At 49.9% G+C, this 23,395-nt stretch overlaps 3 protein-coding genes across 3 annotated transcripts; 1 reads left to right on the top strand and 2 right to left on the bottom strand.

Annotated features, from left to right (window-relative positions):
• Positions 1 to 15,025: 15,025 nt before the first annotated feature.
• UV8b_00596 (uncharacterized protein) lies at positions 15,026 to 16,672 on the bottom strand (the record flags this gene model as incomplete). Its single annotated transcript, XM_043138094.1, has 3 exons — positions 15,026 to 15,436; positions 15,497 to 15,616; positions 15,677 to 16,672. 3 exons carry the CDS (start codon positions 16,670 to 16,672, stop codon positions 15,026 to 15,028), a joined length of 1,527 nt encoding a protein of 508 aa, XP_042994028.1.
• A 3,332-nt stretch (positions 16,673 to 20,004) lies between these two features.
• On the bottom strand, positions 20,005 to 20,274 carry UV8b_00595 (uncharacterized protein; the record flags this gene model as incomplete). The annotated part of the gene is made up of 1 exon (XM_043138093.1): positions 20,005 to 20,274. One exon carries the CDS (start codon positions 20,272 to 20,274, stop codon positions 20,005 to 20,007), a length of 270 nt encoding a protein of 89 aa, XP_042994027.1.
• A 587-nt stretch (positions 20,275 to 20,861) lies between these two features.
• UV8b_00594 (uncharacterized protein) lies at positions 20,862 to 23,120 on the top strand (the record flags this gene model as incomplete). The annotated part of the gene is made up of 3 exons (XM_043138092.1): positions 20,862 to 21,655; positions 21,849 to 22,807; positions 22,960 to 23,120. 3 exons carry the CDS (start codon positions 20,862 to 20,864, stop codon positions 23,118 to 23,120), a joined length of 1,914 nt encoding a protein of 637 aa, XP_042994026.1.
• Positions 23,121 to 23,395: the final 275 nt, after the last annotated feature.

Here is a 23,395-nt window from a genome sequence, read left to right as displayed (position 1 = left end):
TATCTAGTCAAACGCCATCGGATACAGCAGCGAATCCTAGTCGTGTTCTAACCAGCTATGCGTCTTTCAGCTTCGCCTCATCTAGTTATGCTTTATCAAATATAGCTTCTTCATCTAGCAGTGATTCATCCATCCAGGCATCTTCCGATGCTCCTTTGTCAAGTTATACTCTGTCGAGCATAGCTGCGTCATCCAGCTACGCCTCACCGAGCCAGACGCGCTTTGGTTTTGATTCGTCGAGTTATACTTTATCAAGCTTGCCCGATTTGCCCAGCCGTGCATCTTCTAGTTCTACTTCTGATTACATCCCGTTGACCATATCAGCATCAACTACATATGCTTCCTCGGCGGATAATTCTCTCGCTTCCGGCCTCTCTGGTTATACATTGTCAGGAACTTCTGCCTCACTGACCCAGGATTCGTCACACGTTTATGCGTCCTCTCTCTATACTCTCTCTAGCCCTTCTTTATCCAGTGTTACTTCCTCTGGCGCGGCTGCATCATCTGGCGATGCCTCCTCTAGCAACGCTGTAGCGCCCAACCCTGGTTCATCTAGCGATACATCAACTACCTCCATTTCTTCCCGTCCGGTCTCGTCTGGAACTGCATCGACTGGGCCCACGATATTTAACTACATGTCATCTAGTTACACTTCATCGGGCATAACATCGTCTCAACCTGAATCCAGCCATACATCTTCCGAGAAGACGTCGTCTAGCCCGGCAGCAGCTAGCTATACGTCTTCCGATGCAACATCATATGGACCTATATCTGACCCAACACCATCAAGCCAGGCTTCGTCTAGCTATACATTTTCCGACACAACATCATATGGGTCTATATCAAATCCGGCATTATCAAGCCATTTGTCTTCAAACCAAGCATTGTCAAGCCAGACATTTTCTAGCTATGTATCTTCTGATACAATATTGAAATCGTCAAGCCAGGCATCATTAAGCCAGGAATCATCGAGCCAGGAATCATCGAGCCAGGCATTATCGAGCCAGGCATCGTCTACCTATGCATCTTCCGATACAGCATCATATGGGTCTGTGTCTAGCCAGGCATCATCAACCCCGACGTCATCTAGCAATGCGTTATCTAGCCAGCCATCGTCTAGCCAGGCATCTTTAAACCAAGCGTCGTCGAGCCCGGCATTATCAAGCCAACTGAATTCAAACCAGGCATCGTCTACCTATACGCCTTCCGATGCAGCATCATATAGGTCTGTATCTAGCCCGGCATCAACTGCTCAGACTTCATCGAGCCAGACATCGTCAAGTCTGGCAACATCGAGCCAGGCGTCGTCCGGCTATACGTCTTCTAATACAATATCGCCTAGGCCTATAACCAGTTATGCATCGTTTAGCCAAACATTGTCCAGCCATTTATCTTCCGGTACGACATCGCCTGAGCCTACATTTAGTTCTGGCTCCTCCAGTCAGTCATTCTCTAGCCCGGTGTCGTCTGACCAAGTATTGTCAGACTTCAAGTCTTCCGATATTATACCCTCAGGACCTGCGTCAAGTTATGTAACGTCTAGCCAGGTGCCGTCCGGCCAAGTATCGGACCAAGTATCGTCTAGCTATATATCTTCCGATACAATACTAGGTGGACCTGTACCTAAAGTGTATGCAACGTCTAGCCAAGAATCGCTACTTGGCTCTGTGTCTTCCGACATAACATCGTCCGGACCTGCATCTGGCCAGACGTCGCCAAGCCAGGCGTCATCTAGGTATCCATCCTCCAGTGTATTGTTGTCTCATTCATCTAGCTCTGCGTATTATACCCAGGCATCATCTACCTACACATTATCCAGCTCCGTATCACCTGGCGCAGCATCGCCTGATCCATCTCCTGATTCATCGTCAGGCCATATGCTATCTAGCTCTGCGTATTATACCCAGGCATCATCTACCTACACATTATCCAGCTCCGTATCACCTGGCGCAGCATCGCCTGATCCATCTCCTAATTCATCGTCAGGCCAGATGCTATCTAGCTCTGCATCTTTCGTTATCGCTTCGACTAGCTCTACACCATCCAGTCAAATGTCATCTCCCCAAGCGTTCTTTAGCTACACATCTTCTAGTACAATCTCGCCTTCATCATCTAGCTATGCATCGCCTATCCAAGCATCTTCCACCTCTGGATTGTCCAGCGTTTCATCCTCTAGTTCTGAATCATCTGGCCAGGTATTCTCTAGCTCTGTGGTCTCCGAAGCCGCATCATCTAGCTCTGCAATATTTAGCCCTACATCTTCCGGCTCATCCTCTACTATTTGGTCCTTTAGCGAAGCATCGTCTAGCTCTGAGGTGTTAAGCTCGGCATCTTCCAGTCAGCCATCCTCTACTAGCGAGTTATCTAGCCACACCCTTCGCTCCTCATTGTCTAGCGAAGCGCCTGCCAGCCAAGCACCTATCGGGTCGGCATCATCTACCTCTACCTGGCCGAGCCAAGAATCTTCTGCTAGCTTAATATCGTCCACCCTTCTGTGGCCTGCCTCCGCATCGTCTAGCGAGAAAGCTTCTAGCCAGTCATCATCTACTGACACGAGATCGGCTAGTCAAGCACCTCGTAGCTCTGCTTCATCCGGCTCTACATCGTCAATTCAAATTCCTCTTACAAGTTCTGCGGTGTCGAGCTCTCTATTATCTGCCTCCGCGTTATCTGCCTCTACAATATCTGGCCAAACAAATTCTAGTCAAACACTGTCTACTAGCTCTGGAACGTCTGGCTCTCTATCGTCTGGTTCTCCGTCTTATAGTGTTACGTCGTCTAGTCAAGCATCTTCTAGCTCTGAGTCATTTGCGTCCGCATCTTCAACCTTACTATCATCCAGCGAAGTGACTTCTAGCCTATCTTCTTATGCAGTATCCAGCCAAACTCCATCCAACTCCGCATTATCTGGCTCTGCGCCGTCTAGCCAAGTATCTTTTACTGGCTCTGGAACATCCGTCTTTATATCGCCTTCCTCCAGTGCACCTGTTTCTGCATCGCCTAGTGAAGCATCGAGCTTTGAATCAAGTGGCTCGATGTTCTCCATCCAGGCATCCTCTATCTCTGAATTGACTACAACATCTTCTGCCTCTGCACTATCCAGCTCTATGTTATCTAGTTCTTTGTCGCCTACCTCGATATTGTCAAATCAAGCACCCTCTACCTCTAAGTCTACTCACACAGCATCATTTGTCTCCGTATCGTCTGATTCTATGTCATCTACACAAGCAGCTTTTAACAGCTCTGAGCCCGCTACCTCATTTTTGTCTGCCACAGAATTATCTAGCTCCATACTATTCAGCCAATTTTCTTCTACCTCTGAGACACCCGCCTCAACATCGCCTACTTCTATATTATATAAGTCTCTACCGTCTGATCAAGCATCTTCCAGCTCTGACCAAGCGAGCCCGATAGCCTCTAGCCGGGAATCTACTACCTCTGAAGTAACTACTTTGGTATCGTTTGGCTCTGCATTATCTAGCTCTGCATCGTCTGCATCTGCACTGCCTAGCTCCGAATCGTCTGTGCCTGCGTCGTCTGGGTCTGCAGCTTCCGGCTCTGTATTATCTGTTTATGGGTCTGGGTCGTCTGGGTCGTCTGGGTCGTCCGGATCTGGGTCGTCTGGATCTGGGTCATCTGGATCTGCAGCTCCTGGGCCTGTGGCTTCTGGGCCTGCGGCTTCTGGGCCCGTATTGTCGATGTCGGCGTCATCTACCGCTGGATCGTCTGGCTATGCATCGTCGTCGTCCTCATCAAACCAAACGTATTCTAGCCCCGACACAACTAGCTCGATATCGTCCGGCTCTGAAGTAGTTAGCTCCGAAACAGCAGCCCGTACATCTTCCACCTCTGAATTCCTTAGCTCATTCTCGTTTAGCCAACTACCCTCTAGTACTGAAGTATCTAGCTCTATATCATCTGGCCCGTTATCTCCTAGCTCGGCAGCTTCTAGCGAGATATCATCTCGGCAATTATCGTCTAGCCAGATATCGTCTGGTCAGACATACTTTAGCCCGATACTATCGGATCAGTCATCTTCTAGCCAGATGTCGCCTAGCCAGACATCTCTTAGTGGACTATCGTCTAGTCAGACATCGTTCAGTCAGTTATTATCTAGCCAAACATCATCCTTAATGTCTACCCAGACATTTTCCAGCCAGTTATCACTTTCCCAGGCATCTTCTAGCAAAGCACCTTCTATCTCTATATCGTCGAGCCAAGTATCTTCCTATTTTACATCACTTAGCTCTATGTCATCCTCCAGCCAGACATCCTCTGCTATGACATCATCTGGACTGGTAACCAGCTATATAACATCCAGAACAATATCGTCTAAACCAACATCAAGCACGGATTCGTCCAGGTCCGTATCTGGCCGTGCATCATCCGGGACAACATCGTCTAGGTTAATGTCTAGTCGTGTATTATCTACCACAGTATCATCTAGGTCGTTATCTGGTCATCTATCTTCCAGCGCGATATCGTCTACATTAGCATCTAGTCATATATCAACTAGCACGATACTATCTAGGTCAGCATCTAGTCATGCACTATCCAGTACAGTCTCATCTAGACCAGCGTCTAGTCATATTTTATCCAGCACTATATCGGCTACACTATTATCTAGCATAATAATATCAAAACCAGTATCTAGCGATATGTCATCTAGCAGTGCGACACCGTCTACATCCGCATCTAGTTATACAATACCTAGCATAATTTCATCTAGGTCAGCCTCTAGCACCGCATTATCTATGCCAACATCTAGTCCTGCAGTATCTAGCACAGCATCATCCAGGCCGACATCTAGTCATGCAGTATTTAGCACGATATCATCTAGGTCAGCCTCTAGCATAGCATCATCCAGGCCGACATCTAGTCATACAGTATCTAGCACGATATCATCTAGGTCAGCCTCTAGCACGATATCGTCTAGGTCGGCCTCTAGCCCTACAGTATCTAGCACGATATCATCTATGTCAGCCTCTAGCACAGCATCATCCAGGCCGACATCTAGTCATGCAGTATCTAGCACGATATCGTCTAGGTCGGCCTCTAGCCCTACAGTATCTAGCACGATATCATCTATGTCAGCCTCTAGCACAGCATCATCCAGGCCGACATCTAGTCATGCAGTATCTAGCACGATATCGTCTAGGTCAGCCTCTAGTACAATATCGTCTAGGTCAGCCTCTAGCACAATATCATCTAGGCCGACATCTAGTCATGCAGTATCTAGCACGACATCGTCCAGGTCAGCCTCTAGCATAATATCATCCAGGCCGACATCTAGTCATGCAGTATCTAGCACGACATCGTCCAGGTCAGCCTCTAGCACAGCATCATCTAGGCCGACATCTAGTCATACAGTATCTAGCACAGCATCATCCAGGCCGACATCTAGTCATGCAGTATCTAGCACAGCATCATCCAGGCCGACACCTAGTTATGCAGTATCTAGCACGATATCGTCTAGGTCAGCCTCTAGCACAGCATCATCCAGCATAATATCGCCTAGACCAGCATCTAGCTATACGTCATCTAGCCATGCATCTTCTAGAGTATCCAGCCATATTTCGTTAACATCAAGCTATATATCTTTTAGTCCAATATCATCCAAACCCGTAACTAGCTATGCATCATCGAGCCATATGCCTTCCGGAGGATCGAGTTTTGCATCATCTAGCTATAAAAACTCTCATAGTATATCGTCTGGACTAATATCTAGCAGTGCATCACCTAGCCACGCGTCATCGAGGTCTATATCTTCTGGTCTAGTAACCAGTTATATAGCGTCTATACGTACATCTTCTAGTGCGATATCGTCTGGGAAAGCACCTAGCCATACATCCTCGAGCCATCCATCATCTAGGACCATACCATCTGGACAATCATCGAGCCATGCGACTTCCAGCCATGAAATTTCTAGCCATACATCTTCAAGCTATAAATCATCTAGGACCACTTCATCTAGAAAAACATCTAGCCATGCGACATCTAGCCAAGCAATGTCCAATTCTGCATTATCAAGCCATTCAAGCCATATATCGTCAAGCCTTACGTCCCCTAGGACCACATCATCTGGACAAATATCTAGCGCTGCATTATCCGGCCATTCATCGTCTAGGAATTTATTATCAAGGACAACGTCATCCGGGTTACTAACTAGCTATACATCGTCTAGACCGATATCATCTGGACAAACATTTAGCCATTCGTCATCTAAGACGACGCCATCTACACTAGTAACTAGCTTTGTATCATCTAGACCAATATCATCTTGGCAAACATCTAGCCGTCCATCATCAAAGACAACGTCATCTGGATTGGTAACGAGCTATACATCGTCTAGACAAATATCATCTGGGAAAACATCTAGCTATTTATTATCTAGGACGACGTTATCTGGAATATTAACTAGCTTTGTATCTTCTGGGCCCTCATCATCTGTGCAAATGCCTAGCCGTACATCATCTAGGATAATATCCTCTAGTCTGGTAACTAGCTTGACATTATACAGCAGCACATTATCTTCCAGCACTGCAATATCTGGATCAGGATCCAGACATTCGTCACTCAGAAGCACCTCCGGCTCACTCTCGCTTAGACCCTCGCCATCTACCTCGATAATACCAAGTCACATTTCATCTAGCCATTCGGTATCGTCTGGACCAGCATCCTCCAAATCCTCATTATCCAGCTATACTTCAAGTAGTCATTCGATCTTGTCTTTAAAGGCAACATCAATCAGTCATACTTTATCTCGTTATTCAGTACCATCCGGGCAAGCATCAGCCAGCTCTGCAATATCTAGCCAAGCCTCATCCAGCCATTCTGTCTTATCTAAGCCAGCATCATCCAGCTCTATACTATTTAGTAGTACTTCGTCCATCCGGTCGGCTCCGACTAGACTATCTTCATCTAGCCACTCAGTCTTCATTAGATCTTCGTCATCTAGCTCTGTATTATCTAGTCATACTTTATTTAGCCGTTCGGAATCGACTAGATTAGCATCATCTAGCCATTTGATCTCATCTAGCCATTCGATAGTAACTAGGTCGGCGTTATCTAGCCATTCGGCATCGACTGGATTAATATCTAGCCATTTAATCCCATCTAGATCGACAACATCTAACTCTGCATCACCTAGTCGTGCATCGTCCAGCCATTCGATATCAACTAGATTATCATCATCTGACTATTTAACCTCATCCAGATCAACATCATTTTACTCTGTATTACCTAGTCCAACTTCGTCCAGCCATTCGGCATCAACTAGATTATCATCATCTAGCCATTTGGTCTCATCTAGATCAACATCATCTAACTCTGTAATACCTAGTCGTACTTCGTCTAGCCATTTAGTCTTGACTAAATCGACATCACCTAGCTCTGTTTTATCTAGCCAGGGTTTATCTAGCCATTTAGCATCGACTAGACCGACATCATCCAGCCATTCAACTTCATCTAGCCATTCGATCGCATCTAGATCGACATCATCTAGCTCTGTATTACCTAGTCGTACTTCGTCCAGCCATTCGGCATCGACTAGACCGGTATCATCCAGCCACTCTACCTCTTCTAGGTCGGCATCTCCTAGCGATTTAGTATCATCTAGATTGACATCATCTGGTAATTTAGTATCGTCTAGGTCAATATTATCTAGCCATTCGGCCTCATCTAGATTACCATCATCTAGCAATTCAATCCTATCCAGGTCGGCATCTTCTAGCCATTCAGCATCTACTGGATCAATATTATCTAGCCATCCAGCTTCATCTAAATCGGCGTCATCTAGCCATTTAATATCATCCAGATCGGCATCGTCTAGCCATTCACCATCTGCTGGACCGGCATCGTCTAGCTTTACATTGCCCAGTCATACTTCATCTAGTCATTCTGACTCCTCCAAAACTGTATCGTCCAGCTCCATATCTATTCATGCATCATCATCCAGCCACGCTATTTCCAGCCGTGCGTCGTCCAGCCAAAAGCAGACCAGCTCAGCATCCTCCAGACACTCGTCCACCTCCAGTACAATTAGGACTCATAGCTCAACCTCATCTAGCCATAACCCCAGCTCCAAGTCTGGGTCCACGGCGTCTTCTGCAACGTCACGCCAGGCCTCTTCAGGGGCTCCTTCTTCAATTAAATCATCGCTCTCAACCCTTACATTATCCCATCGCACTTCATCTAGGACCTTATCGTCTGGTCGTGCTTCTGGCTCAACGTCATCAGCGAGTACAACTGCACCGAAATCTGAGTCAACGTCGTCTAATCATGCGTCATCAAGTCATTCTTCATCAATATATATTTTTTCAAGCTCTAAATCGTCGAGTCGTGCTTTATCAACTCATGCTTCCTCAACCCACGACTCTTCAAGCCATGCCTCATCGAGCCATGCTTCGTCGAGTCATGCTTCACTGACCTATACTTTATCAACCCATATATCGCCAAGCCGTTCTTCATTAAGCCGTGCTTCATCAAATCGTCCTTCCTCTTCCCATGCCTCATCGACCCGTGATTTACCAACTCATGTCTCGTCAAGTCATGTTTTATCAAGTCAGGTCTTATCAAGTCGTATTTCATCGACTAACGCTCTGTCAACCCATACGTCACCGAGCCTAGCTTCGTCATCAAGCCATATTTTTTCAAGCCGCACTTTATCAAGCCATACTTCATCAACTAACGCCTTGTCTAGCCGTTCTTCGTTAGCTCATACTGCTTCCTCAACCCACGGCTCGTCAGCCCATGCTTCATCAAGTCGTGCTTTATCAAGTCATTATTCATCAATTCATGCTCCGTCGAGCCTATCATCACTAGTCACAGCATCGTCGAGCCACGCAACAAGCTCTAAGACCTTAGTAAGCTCTAGTCGAATATTTTCAGGCACCGCCTCTAGTCATAGAACTAGCTCTAGTCCAGTATCTTCTAGTCCAGCTACTTCTAGAAGCCTAGTAACCTCGACTCGCGCCACCTCCACTTATATTATATCGAAGTCCACTTCCTCCAGTCACTCCTTATCGAGACCATCATCGCCAGGCACAGCTTCGTCAAGCTACATAACAAGCTCTAAGACCTTAGGAAGCTCTAGTCGAATATCTTCAGGCACCGCCTCTAGTCATAGAACTAGCTCTAGTCGAGTATCTTCTAGTCCAGCTACTTCTAGAAGCCTAGTAACCTCGACTCGCGCCACCTCCACTTATATTATATCGAAGTACACTTCCTCTAGTCACTCCTCGTCTAGAGAAATATTATTAAGTACAGCATCGTCTAGCCACGCAATAAGCTCTAAGGCCATAGGAAGCTCGGGTCAAATATCGTCAGGCGCCTCCTCTAGCCATATAACTAGCTCTAGTCGAGTATCTTCTGGCTCTGCTACTTCTAGAGGCATAATAACTTCGACTCGCGCTACATCCACCTATATCTCATCAAGGTCTACTTCCTCAAGCCACTCCTCGTCTAGAGCATCATCATCAGGCACAGCATTATCTAGTCACGTCTCAAGCTCCAAGGCCCTAGCGAGCTCTAGCCAGATATCATCCGGCGTGGCATCATCTAGTCGTGGACTTGGCTCGAGCCTGGTATCTTCTAGTCGATCTTCTTCTAAAAGCATAGCAAACTCGGCTCATGCTTCATCCACTCATGTCGCATCTACCGCAGCTCCAACCGGTACATTTGCGTCCAGTCATGCCGGATCGAGCTCTAAGTCGGCTAGTTCCGGCACTATTTCACCTGGATCCGCTTCGTCTCGTAGCGCATCGCCCACTAGTCATGTCTCGTCTGGCACCGCATCATCTAAACCTCGCTCAAGTTCTCGTCCGACGTCTAGTTCACACCTCATGGCTAGCTCCCATCCGACATCTAGTTCTCGCCCGACGTCTAGTTCTCGCCTTATGGCTAGCTCCCATCCGATATCTAGCTCCCATCCGATATCTAGTTCTCGCCCGATGTCTAGTTCTCGCCCGATATCTAGTTCTCGCCTTACGGCTAGCTCCCATCCGATATCTAGCTCCCATCCAACGTCCACTTCTCGCTCCGTGTCTAATTCTAAGCCGGCTTCCAGCTCCAGCCTAGTGTCAACCAGCCGCGTATTATCGACTGGACAATCATCTAGTCGTGCAGCGTCAAGATCGAACCCAACATCCAGCAAAAGGACTGCCTCGAGTTCTATTTTATCATTCACAACGTCCTACGTTAGGCCGGTATCAATTTCTACCAAAACTTCTGTGGAAGCCTCAAACTCTAAACTAGTCCTAAGCACCACATTTACCTCTAAGTCTCGAGACCCTACAAGCTCCAATCCTATTTCCAGCCGCAAAACGGTATCCTTCTCTCCGTCAAGCCCAAGTTCCCGTTCTTCTTCAGGCTCGCGCACTTTATCCAGGTCTGGGCCTATCTCGAGTCCTCTCACTACTTTAAGCTCACATACTATATCCAGCTCTAGGCGTTCCTCAAGTTCTCAGGCTACGAGCTCTAAATACTCTTCTAGCCCAAGGCTCATATCCAGCTCGGGACCTAGTGCAAGCTCTCAAACCTCTAGCTACAAGCACGCTTCAACCTCAAGGCCGGTTTCTAGCTCCCAGCATATCTCGAGTCCTCAAGTCAAGTCAAGCTCGCATATTATATCTAGTTCAAGATATTCCTCGACTTCTCAAGCTACAAGCTCTAATTATAGCTCAAGGCCAATACCTAGCTCTAGAAATACCTCGAGCGTGCAAGCTACTTCAAGTTCGCATATGGTACTGAGCTCCAAGCCTACCCTTAGTTCTCAATTCACAAGCTCTAGGCAATCGTCTAGTTCAAGATCAGTATCTGTCTCTAGACATGTTTCGAGTTCTCAAGTCACTTCAAGCTTGCGCGGAGTATCTAGTTCTAGTCATAGAGATACCTCGAGTCTTCAAGCTACTTCCAGCTCGCACTTGTCATCCAGCTCTAAATTCACCTCGAGTTCTCGGCCTACAAGCTCCCGGCATTCTTCTAGCTTGTCTAGCTCTAGGCATCTTTCAAGTTCTCAAGCCACGTCAAGCTTGCGTATAGTGTCTAGCTCTAGTTTTAGACATACTTCGAGTCCTCAACCTACAAGCTCCAAGCATTCTTCTACCTCGAGACTAGTATCTAGCTCCGGATTTGCCTCGAGTTCTAAAGCCACGACCAGCTCACACTTAATATCTGGCTCTAAATCCACCTCGAGTTCTCGGCCTACAAGCTCCAAGTATTCCTCTAGCTCAAGACCTGCTTCGGCTTCCCAAGTTACGTCAAGCTCACGTATCGTATCCAGCTCTAGGTATACGTCGAGTCCTCAAGCTACTAGCTCAAGATTAGCATCCAGCCCTCACGTTATGTCGAGTTCCCAAGCCACTAGCTCTAAGCACACTTCAAGCTCAAGGCCAGTTTCTAGCTCTCAACGTACATCGAATTCTCTTGGCTCCAAGTATACTTCAAGCTTAAGAACAACGTCCAGCTCTCAACCTATTCCCAGTTCTCGAGCCACTAGCTCCAGAAATACGTCAAGCTCAAAGCCAGTATCTAGCTCTCGACCTCTTTCGATTTCTCCTAGCTCTATGCATACTTCTTCAACCTCAAAATCAGAACCCAGTTCTAAGCCCATGTTCAGCTCTAAACATACGTCAAGCGCTCAAATGACTAGGTCTATACACAGCTCTAGCTCAAGGCTGGCATCCAGCTCCGGACCCATTTCGTCCTCTCAGGTTATTAGATCTATGCACACCTCCAGCTCAAGGCCTACATCCAGCCCCAAATATACTTCCAACTCTTCAAGGCCAGAATTTAGCTCTAGAACCGTCTCGACGTCACAATCTTCTAGCTCTATACATGCATCCAGCTCACGACCAGTTTCCAGCTCTAAACATATCTCGACTTCTCAAGTAACAAGCTCCAAGTATGCTTCCACCTCGAGGCCAGTTTCTAGCTCTGCACACTTGTCAAGTTCTCAAGCTAGTAGCTTAAAGTATACTTCCACTTCGAGGCCAGCATTTAGCTCGGTATATGTATCCAGCTCACGACCAGTTTCCAGCTCTAAACATATCTCAACTTCTCAAGTGATAAGCTCCAAGTATACTTCCACCTCAAGGCCAGCATCTAGCTCTTCACATGCATCCAGCTCACGACCAGTTTCCAGCTCTAAACATATCTCAACTTCTCAAGTGACAAGCTCCAAGTATACTTCCACCTCAAGGCCAGCATCTAGCTCTTCACATGCATCCAGCTCACGACCAGTTTCCAGCTCTAAATATATCTCAACTTCTCAAGTGACAAGCTCCAAGTATACTTCCACCTCAAGGCCAGCATCTAGCTCTGCACATGCATCCAGCTCTGCACATGCATCCAGCTCTGCACATGCATCCAGCTCACGACCAGTTTCCATCTCTGAACATATCTCAACTTCTAAAGTGACAAGCTCCAAGTATACTTCTACCTCGAGGCCAGTTTCTAGCCCTGCGCCCTTGTCAATCTCTCAAGCTAGTAGCTTAAAGTATACCTCTACCTTTAAACCAGTATCTAGTTCTAAACCCGCGCCTAGCTCTAAGCATACGTCCACTTCTCAGGCTCTTAGCTCTAGGCTTTCCTCGACTTCTCGTGCTACAAGCCCTAGGCTTACCTCTTCCACAAGTTCCAAATCGATCGCTAAGCCGACAATAACTTCACAGGCTACAAGGTTCGGATCTACCTCTACCTCAAGACTGGGGTCTAGCTCTAAGCTTACCTCGACTTCTCGGGCCATTAGTTCCAGGCTCACCTCGTCCTCAAGTCACATCCCCAGCGCTAAGGCAACGTCAACTTCTCATACTTCAAGTTCCCGGCCTACCTCGGGTTTCATTTCTAGCTTCATTGCTAGTTTGAAGTCGACCTCGACTTCTCGGGCTACTAGCTCTAGGCTCGCCTCTTTAAGCCATATCTCTAGTGCTAAAGCAACGTCAACTTCTCATGCTACAAGTTCCCGGCCTACCTCGGGTTTCATTTCTAGCTTTGTTTCTAGTTTGAAATCGACCTCGGCTTCTCATGCTATCAGCTCCAGGCTCACATCTTCAAGTCACATTTCCAGCGCTAAAACGACATCAACTTCTCATGCTACAAGTTCCCGGCCTACCTCGGGTTTCATTTCTAGCTTCATTTCCAGTTTGAAATCAACCTCGGTTTCTCATGCTATTAGCTCTAGGCATGCCTCTTCCTTGAGCCACATCTCCAGCGCTACAACATCAACTTCTCAAGCGAGAAACTCCAGGTCTTCCTCAACTTTCATTTCTAGTTTAAGACCGACCTCGACCTCTCATGCTTTTAGCTCTGGGCTTGCTTCTTCCTCGACTTCCATTTCTAAAAGGTCTGTTTCAACTTCGCAAGCCATCAACTCTAGGCCTACTTCCACCTCGAGTTTCGGTTCTAGCTTCAAACCAGCCTCGACCTCTCAAGCCATCAACTCCAGGCCCGGCTCTACCTCAAGTTCCAAGTCAAGCGCTAGGTCGACTCCAACCTCACGAGCTACTAGCTCTATGTATAGTTCTAGCTCCAGACGAATATTCAGCTCTGAGTCCGTGTCTCTCTCTAAAAGCGCATCTACTTCTCGTATTACAAGTTCTAGCATCACCTCTTTCCCAAGACCATCATCTAGCTCTCCATCTATTAGCTCCAGTAAAGCGTTCATCTCGACTCTAGCATCCAGCTCAAGATCCCGATCTACTAGTGCTAGGATCACGTCCATCTCCAGACGGGAATCTGCTTCGAGCTCGACCTCCCGTCCTGCAAGCTCTGGGAATAAGTCTAGCGTAAGACCAACCTCGACATTGAGCGCCCAATTAACTGGCTCTAGGAGCACGTCCAGCTCGAGGCCAGCATCTGCCTCGAGCCCTCGCGCTACTAGTACTAGGAATAGCTCCATCTCAAGACTTACATCTACCTCGCGCTTAAGCTCCCACCCTGCAAGCTCTAGGAATATTGCTAGCTCATCAACAACTTCGACGTCGCACGTGCAAGTCACTAGCTCTAGGATCACGTCTAGCTCGAGGCCAACATCTACCTCACGCTCAAGCTCCCACCCTGCAAGCACTAGGAATATTGCTAGCTCATCAACAACTTGGACGTCGCACGTGCAAGTCACTAGCTCTAGGATCACGTCTAGCTCGAGGCCAACATCTACCTCACACTCAAGCTCCCAGCCTGCAAGCTCTAGAAATATTGCTAGCTCATTAACAACTTCGACGTCGCACGTGCAAGTTACTAGCTCTAGGATCACGTCTATCTCGAGGCCAACATCTGCCTCAAGTTCTCACGCTACTAGTACGAGGAACGCGTCCATCTCAAGACCAGCATCTGCTTCAAGTTCTCACGCTTCTAGTACGAGGAACGCGTCCATCTCAAGGCCAACATCTACCTCGCGCTCGAGCTCCAACCCTGCAAGCTCTAGGAATATTGCTAGCTCATCAACAACTTCGACGTCGCATATGCAAGTCACTAGCTCTAGGAACACGTCTATCTCGAGGCCAACATCTGCCTCAAGTTCTCATGCTACTAGTACGAGGAACGCGTCCATCTCCAGGCCAGTGTCTGCCTCAAGTTCTCACGCTTCTAGTACGAGGAACGCGTCCATCTCAAGGCCAACATCTACCTCGCGCTCGAGCTCCCATCCTACAAGTTCTAGAAACACGTCTAGCTCGAAATCAACCTCCACTTCGGGTTTGCATTCTAAGAGCTCCAGCAGTGTATCAATGTCGAGAGCAGCATCTAGTTCTAGACCAGTCTCAAGTTCTTCAGCCACCACATCCTCTCATGTATCTATCTCGAGAGCAGCATCCACCTCGAGCATCCAACGTACTAGCTCTAGAGGCGCATCCAGCTCAAGACCAGTTTCATCGCGTCCTCAACCCATAAGCTCTAGTGCTACGTCTATCTCGAGGGCACCATCTAGTTCTAGACCAGCCTCGAGTGATTCCACCAGCTCCACTCACGTCGCTGTCTCAAGATCAGTATCTAGTCCAAGACCAGCCTCGAGTTCTTCCACCAGCTCCACTCACGTCGCTGTCTCGAGATCAGCCTCTAGTTCTAGACCAGGCTCGAGTTCTTCAGCCACTAGCTCCACGCATACATCTGTCTCGAGATCAGCATCTACCTCGAAATCCCAAGTAATCAGCAGCAGTGGATCAGGCTCAAGATCAGCCCCCACCTCGAGTTCCCAAGCTACTACTAGCTCCAGAAGGACCTCTACCTCGGGACCAACATCCAGCCCTCCAGCTTCCGTGTCCAGAAGTACCTCGATATTAAGACCAGCATCCATCTCAGGCTCCCAAGCTACGAGCTCCAGAAGTACCTCTACCTCGAGACCAATATCCAGCCCTCCAGCTTCCGTGTCCATAAGTACATCAATGTCAAGACCAGCATCCACTTCTAGTTCCCATTTTTCTAGCAGCACCACATCATCCGCCTTAAGACCAGCATCATCCTCACGTTCTCAAGCTACTACTAGCTCAAGAAGTACCTCTACCTCGAGACCAACATCCAGCCCTCCGGCATCCATGTCCAGAAGTACTTCAATATCAAGACCGGCATCCACCTCTAGTTCCCATTCTTCCAGCAAAAGTACATCCGCCTCGAGACCAGCATCCTTCTCACGTTCTCAAGCTACTAGCTCTAGCAGTACGTCCACCTCGAGATCAGCACCTACGTCGAGTTTCCGGGCTTCCAGTTCCACGTCTGCTTTTTCAATACCATCACCTAGCCCTTCGGCTACTGGCTCAAGAAGCACATCAATTCCAAGACCCGGATCTACGTCAAGTTCCGAGGCTACTAGTTCTCGCGTTACACCTATCTCGAGACCAACGTCCACTTCGAGCCGCCGAGTTACCGACTCCACGTCTGGCTCTACACGACCATCACACAGTCCTCCAGCTACTAGCTCGACAGCTACATCGACTTCAAGGCCGGGATCTAACTCGAGTTCCCAGGCTGCTAGCTCTCGCAGTACATCTTTCTCGAGACCAACATACACCTCGAGCTCCCGAGCTACCAGCTCCACGTATACTTCTACGAGGCTACCTCCAGGTCCTAGCTCTAGCAGTACGTCTATCTCGAGACATGCAACTGCATCAAGTTCCCAAGCTTCTAGCTCAAGTCTCGTCATGAGCTCTTCAACTACCAGCCATCCCTCGAGACCTGAATCTTCGTCAAGTTCCCAAGCTTCTAGCTCGAGTCTCATTATGAGCTCTTCATCTACCAGCCATCCCTCGAGACCTGAATCTTCGTCAAGTTCCCAAGCTTCTAGCTCGAGTCTTATCATGAGCTCTTCAACTACCAGCCATCCCTCGAGACCTGAATCTTCGTCAAGTTCCCAAGCTTCTAGCTCGAGTCTCATCATAAGCTCTTCATCTACCAGCCATCCCTCGAGACCTGAATCTTCGTCAAGTTCCCAAGCTTCTAGCTCGAGTCTCATCATGAGCTCTTCAACTACCAGCCATCCCTCGAGACCTGAATCTTCGTCAAGTTCCCAAGCTTCTAGCTCGAGTCTCATTATAAGCTCTTCATCTACCAGCCATCCATCGAGACCTGAATCTTCGTCAAGTTCCCAAGCTTCTAGCTCGAGTCTTATAAATTCTTCAGCTACTAGCCGTCCCTCGACACCTGAATCTTTATCGAGTTCCCAAGCTTCTAGCTCAAGTCTCATCATGAGCACTTCAGCTACTAGCCGTCCCTCGAGACCTGAATCTTCATCGAGTTCCCAAACTTCGAGCTCAAGTACCGCATCTACCTCGAGTCTAGTATCCAGCTCTATGCGTATCTCAAGCTCAGCTAGCTCTAGCTCGCCTTCGACCTCCAAAGCTGCATCTACTTCCACTTCTCAGCCAGCTTCTACCTCCGCGCCAGTATCGACCAGCCGTCAAACGAGCCCCGGTGCTCAATCCACCACTCCCAAGGCTGGAACAAGCTCGTCGACTCTTGGCAGCACCTCCCGGACCACCTCGACGTCAACCCAGGCTCCCTCTAGCACATCGAGCCGTCCAGCCACGACATCCACGTCTGTCCGGCCTACCAGCACCAAGCCAACCACCACGTGCGTGCCGACCAAGGCAGTCTGCGCCTCTACACTCCCCGACTCTTGCAATAATCTGGCCAACGTCAATGGACTCGCTCTGGGCTTGTACCTCCCAGCCTGCTTGCTAGACTTGGGGCCATTCGCTTCTGGCCCGGCTGGCTCATGTCTTGCAAAATCAGCACTCACTATCTTCTCGCGTGGCATCGACTTGGTGAACTGTTTAAACAAGAGCTTATGCATCTACAAGCTGCCAGATGCATGCCTCGCTCTGTCGGGATTGAGCGGTGTGAGCCTGGTCACCAACGTTGGCGCATGCCAGTTGGCGCTGGGTCCATTTGCTCTTGGAACAACTGCGCAATGCTTTACAAAGGGGCTGACCCAGGGAGACGATGTCGTTAGCTGTCTCCTCCAATCCCTTGGTCTGGCAACAGGTAGCGGCAGTGTTGCCTGTTCTTGAGGTGGTTTTTTTCCCAGGAGGCGGCTGGGTATGCAATGGTTCAGGGAGAAGGCTTCTGGACCAAGAGGCGGCTGCGGTGCGTGTATTTGTTTTTTTTTTCCCTTGTATCTATAACGGGAATCTTGCCTAGCTTTAAGACTTGGAAGTTTACCGGGCGAGGTGGTGTCCCGGACAAGGTTGTTCTGTATGGTTTTTCTTCCGTCCGTCTTCTTTCCTTTGTTTTTTTCCTTTTGCATTTCAGATATTTGTTGTATAGCTTTGTACAAGGCGTGTTTTGCGGGGACTCCATGAAAAAAACTTGAGTATCTGCAAACTTCTTGTTTCTTCCTCCTCTTGGTTTTGAAGGAAAAAATAAATAAAAATAAATAAAATAAATAAATAAAAATAAATACGCCCCATTGCAAGGGCAGCCTTGCCCTTAAAGTCATGTTTTTGGTACAGCAATTGGTGCCGGACGAGATCCGTCCTGTACTGATTTGATTTTTCAGTACGACGTCCTGGGCTAGGCTGGCCAGGACGTGAATAACAATGTTTCGACGTTGAAAGACGCATCTGCCCGTTCAAGATCCTAGAGGGAATGAATGACCCACGCTCTTATGCCAAGGAGGGATGTGTCAGATGATTATTGCGATACCATTGACTGCCAAAAAACGTCAATTTAAGCATCGTGGGGATTTCTGATGCCCAGTAATTCTGTTCATTTCTTCCATGAGGCTCATTCTTTTCTGTCACCATGTAGATCATGCCTAGCAAAATCTACTGTGTGTCTCTTGTTTATCTTTCATCTACTGACTAAAAGAACACGGGGCAGACCTTGCGACGATGTTGGGTCTTTTTGACACGTCTTATCAAGGTGCGCGGTTTTTGAAGCCTCGTCTTCTCACCCAGTCATGTCTGGCGATTGTGGAAAAGCAGGATACGACGAGACCGCTGCACCTTGGCAACTGTGGCGGATATGAAGAAGACCTTGTCAAATGCCTACGTGCCCATCACTTTGGTTTTGGACTGTCACGCCCCGCACGGCGAAAATCTTCTGGGTCGACGGTAGCCGGCACGTGTCCGCGCGGAGGAATTGGTCATGCTTCCACTGCAAGAAAAGTCCATGGCAGGGAAGGGGTGACTGGGGTGCGGTTTCAGCCGGGCTGGTCTCTGCGTTTGCCGACTGGGGGAGCTAGAAGGTTGTTTCTGCTTGTTTTGAGAAGACCGGGGGCCTCGCACGATGTGGAACAACCTCTGATACCCTCTTGGATGCCAATATACAATGCCTCTCATCATTGACAATCATTGCATGACAACAAGCGGCAAGCAACGAACGGATGGGGGATGGAGAGTGCTATACGGGCCTTGTGCGGTTCGAGATGATTTCCCACTACTCGGGACTTCCCTCCCCCGTGCGTGCGTATCCAGAGAGTGTTGCCAAAGAACGAGGAGCAGGGGGGCGTGTTTCTGCAGACCCAGTCGGAAGGGATGGGCACAAGCCATGGATGAAGCAAGCCACTAACAAGACGCCACGGCAACCACAGCAACACGGCGTGGAACACGAGGCACCGACCGGGTGGCAGGGCAGGGCGTAGGCAGAAAGAGAAGGCCAGATAAATGACTCTCCGTCATGTGCAGATGAGCGGGATGGATCGATCGGCGGGCGTCGGTGCGTGGATGCAACACGTCGGACGCCGCTAAGAGCGACCCGCACCTACATACCTCGGGCGGAGCAAAGCCATGTTTTCCCCTGCTCGGCTCTGGCGCGAGAATGTAAAGACCAGGCGCGACCCGCGCTTTGTTACATGGCCATGACGATGCTGACCAGCTGGCTAATGCCCCAAAAGCCTGATTTTCGCAGGCGGCGGAATTTGCAGGCGGATTGGAAATCATGCGACCAGAAACGACCCGGCAGGCGTATGACGTCCATATGCACGAACGGGTGGGCCGCGAACATGGGGCATCCAAGGATCAGGTCCAGGGGTTGTTGGTTAAGTGGGAATCGCGACGCTGACGAGAAATGTCGTAGCAACTGCCCAGGTCCAACCAGGCTCTTCCAACTCCCGTCATCGGCCGTACATCGACAGGATCGGAGTCGGAAACGGAGGTCGAGATGGGGGATGGTAATTCGGATTTCCCCACGGAGAACCCCACGCGAATCGCACGTTGTTGCCCATGGGGAGCGAAAAGGAAAAAAAGCAGGGGAAAAGAGAAACGACCAGACTGGAGGAAGCGAGCTCGAGCTTGCTGCCCAGCAGGAAGGAGTAAAGAGTTTGAGTTTCTGCCCACATGAACACGGCGAACGGCGGACATTCGATTTTGTTGGGCTGGTGCAGCTGGCAGCTGGCAGCTGGCACTTGGCACTTGGCACTTGGCACGTGGCACTGGCACTGGCACTGGCACTGGCACTGGCACTGGCACTGGCTGCACTGTGGGGTGGCCGTGGCGGTGTGCGCCGCCCCTGCCGGCCAAAAGTATGAAGTCGGCGGGCGGCAGTGTCATTACAGCTGCAGACTCCGCGACTGCGTCATGGCTTGCCATTCCGGCTCCTGGCCTGGGCTTGGCTTGGCTTGGGGCCAAAAGGGCAGGCGCAGGCCGGGGGGCCTGGCCCCTGGACTCCTTCCGCGGCGCCGGCAGCAGGGCTTTGGCTTGGCTTGCGCTTGGCTAGTCGCCATCCGGGGTCGAGGCCGACAGCGGCGCGGGCAGCGGGCAGTGGGCGCCAACCCCGACCTCGGCCGGTGCATTTGGTGCATTTTGGCGACTCGACCTTGACCTGCCTGCCCTCCTCATGCTGCATTGCATGGTCGATATTCGGGGCGAAGTAAAAACAAAATGTTGGACTGGAGAATCTGCGCGCAATTAACAACAAGAGGGAGGGAAAGAAAAGAAATGAAATGAAATGAAAAGGGAGCGAGAGAGAAGAAAATGGGCAAACGGAGAGAAAAGGGTCCCCCCCCGGCTCAAACCACCAGCACCGCAACCATGTAAGCCGTGCCATCGGCGCAGCCCCCTATTACACTTACAGTTGGCTCAGGAACCTTAACCATAACTACCGCACAAGGCCCCATCAGATCAAAGCAAGAACACAGGGCGCCCAGCTCTATTTTAAAACACCGCACAGCCATCGCCTGTTGCCCCGTTCCCGTCTCGTTTCCTCTCTGCTCCTTCCTCCCTTCCTCTCCGTCAATCGCACACATTCCGCACCACCCCCCCCCCCTTCCGCCAGTCCTGGACATCTCCCAGCGCGGGGGAGAAAGAAGAAAAAGCTGTTGTCTTTGAGAGGGGGGAAAGAAGAGTGAAAACTAGGGAGAAAAAGAAGAAGAAGAAGAAAAGAAAAAGGAAAGAACCAGGAACAAAAGACGCCTTCGGCTTACCCCCCTCGGAATGCCTCATACCCGCTTTTCTCAAGACCCTCCCCAGGTCGCCCAACAACAAAATGATCTAGACCTCACTGCTAAAAAGCCCAAGGGCCCTACTTTGACCCATGTCGAAGAGACGGCCGAGCTCTCTGGTAGTGGTTCCCGCTCCGGCGCCGGCTCCGGCTCCGGCTCCGGCTCCGTCGATGCCAGCGCTCCCTCGAACGGCAACGGCAGCAAAGGCGACGGCATCGGCATCGGCACGGCCTTGGAGAAGCTAGTCACCAGCGAAAAGTACGAAATCACCGAGGACGACTGCTACCACGAGCTGGGCTACGGCTTCCCCAAGTGGAAGAAGTGGTACATCCTCACCGTCATCTTCTGGGTCCAAGTCTCCATGAACTTCAACACGTCTCTCTACTCCAATGCCATCCCCGGCATCTCTGAAGAGTTCGGCGTCAGCCACCAGGCTGCCCGGTGCGGCGCCATGATCTTCTTGGTCATGTACGCCTTCGGGTGCGAGCTGTGGGCTCCGTGGTCCGAGGAGTTTGGGCGCTGGCCGGTCCTGCAGCTCTCGCTGTTCTTCGTCAACCTCTGGCAGCTGCCTGTTGCCTTGGCCCCCAGCTTCACCTCCATCATGGTCGGCCGCGCGCTGGGCGGCCTCTCCTCCGCCGGCGGGTCCGTCACGCTCGGCATGATTGCCGACATGTGGGAGTCGGACAAGCAGCAATACGCGGTGGCCTATGTGGTGTTTTCCTCGGTGGGAGGCTCTGTCCTCGGCCCCATTGTCGGAGGCTTTACCGAAGAGTATCTAGACTGGAGGTGGGTCCTCTTTTCTTTCGTCTTCTGTTCCTTTTCCTTTGCAGCCTTCCTACCGCCCATGTTATCTTTGTTTCCTTGTTGTTTTATTTATTTCCGTGTGAAAAACGCAAGTACAGCAAAGAATCGATTTTTTTTTTTTTTTTTTTTTTTTTGAAAAAAAGAAGCAAAATAAAAATAACCAAACGTTACCTAGATGGTCTATTTGGATTCAGCTCATCCTCGGGGGCTTCGTGCAGATTCTCCATGCCGCCACGGTTCCCGAAACCCGGACCACCATCATGATGAACCGCATCGCCAAGCGCCGCAGACGCGAGACCGGCCAAAACGTCTGGGGCCCCGACGAGCTCGTACCCTTCAAGGATCGCTTCTCCGCCAGGGAGATCCTCGCCACCTGGGTTCGACCGTTCCGCATGTTCCTCACCGAGCCCATCGTCCTGGTCCTGTCTCTGCTGTCCGGCTTTTCCGACGCCCTCATCTTCATGTTCATCCAGTCCTTTGCGCTCGTGTACGCCCAGTGGAACTTTACCACCGTCGAGATCGGCCTGAGCTTTATTGCCGTCGGCATCGGGTACGTAGTGGCCTGGATGCTCTTCATCCCCGCCATCCGGCGCAACGTCAAGGAACGGGCCGCCAAGCCAAACGACGAGCGGGCTCAGTACGAGTCCCGCCTCTGGTTCCTCCTCTACACCGCGCCCTGCCTGCCCATCGGGCTGATTGGTTTCGCCTGGACCATCCAAGGTCCCCCCATCCACTGGATCGGGTCCATGATTTTCGTCGCCATTGTCGGCATCGCCAACTACGCCATCTACATGGCCACCATTGACTACATGGTCTGCGCCTACGGGCCGTACTCTGCCTCCGCCACTGGCGGCAACGGCTGGGCCAGAGACTTCATGGCCGGCGTGCTCACGGTCCCGGCCATGCCCTTCTTCCAAAACATTGGCGCGTCGACCGGCATGAACCTCGAGTATGCCAGCACCATCCTCTTTTGCATCTCCTTCGTCCTCGTCATTGCCGTGTACGTCATCTACTGGAAGGGCCCGGAGCTGAGAAAGCGGTCTCCCTTTGCTCAGAGGCTGGCAAATGCGCGAATCGAGCACACTCAGGAAGGTCGCCGAGGCAGCGCGGCATACGATGCGCAGGAACGCCGAGGTGAGTCCCCCTTTTGAGCCTGTTTCTGCTTCTCTTTTTTTTTCCAGCATCGTCCTTGATTTCCCCTCTCCCTCTCTTTTTTTTTTTTTTTTTTTTTAAAAGAAAAGACAAAAAGAAAAAGAAAACACGCGCTGATTCTCGACATCTTGCAGCGTCTGTTGCCTCCGCCACTGGCGGCAGACCGCCCATGGACGAGCGAAGATTCAGCCAGCAACGCCGCTTCTTTGGGGAGAGCCGTGTCACGCCCCGAGGAACTCCTCGCGGCACGCCTTCAGCAAGCCGCCGTCCCAGCATTGTGAATGCTTCCTCCTAGTAATCTGAAGGGAAAAGGAACCAGACAAAAGTTCAATTTGCGCAAGCAGTTTCTGTTCTTGTCTTCTGCCTACCTTGCTAGCCTTGTTTTGTGTCTTCTTTTTTCTTGCTTTTTACAACGAATGAAATTCTGTTCTGCGCCAAGGATTATTTGCCTGTTCCGATGTTGCGTGCTTGTTTTCGCCAACAATCTGCTTGCTTGCACAAGCTCGAATGATACCATCTTCTGTTGGAAAATTGCCTTTTTCTTCCGGTGCTTGGTGACGGTGGAGAGCG

This window comes from Ustilaginoidea virens, chromosome 1 (genome assembly GCF_000687475.1).
Source record: "Ustilaginoidea virens chromosome 1, complete sequence".
Classification (NCBI taxonomy): Eukaryota; Fungi; Ascomycota; class Sordariomycetes; order Hypocreales; family Clavicipitaceae; genus Ustilaginoidea; species Ustilaginoidea virens.
The sequence above is the reverse complement of the archived record's forward strand: the minus strand, read 5'-3'. Positions and strand labels throughout refer to the sequence as shown.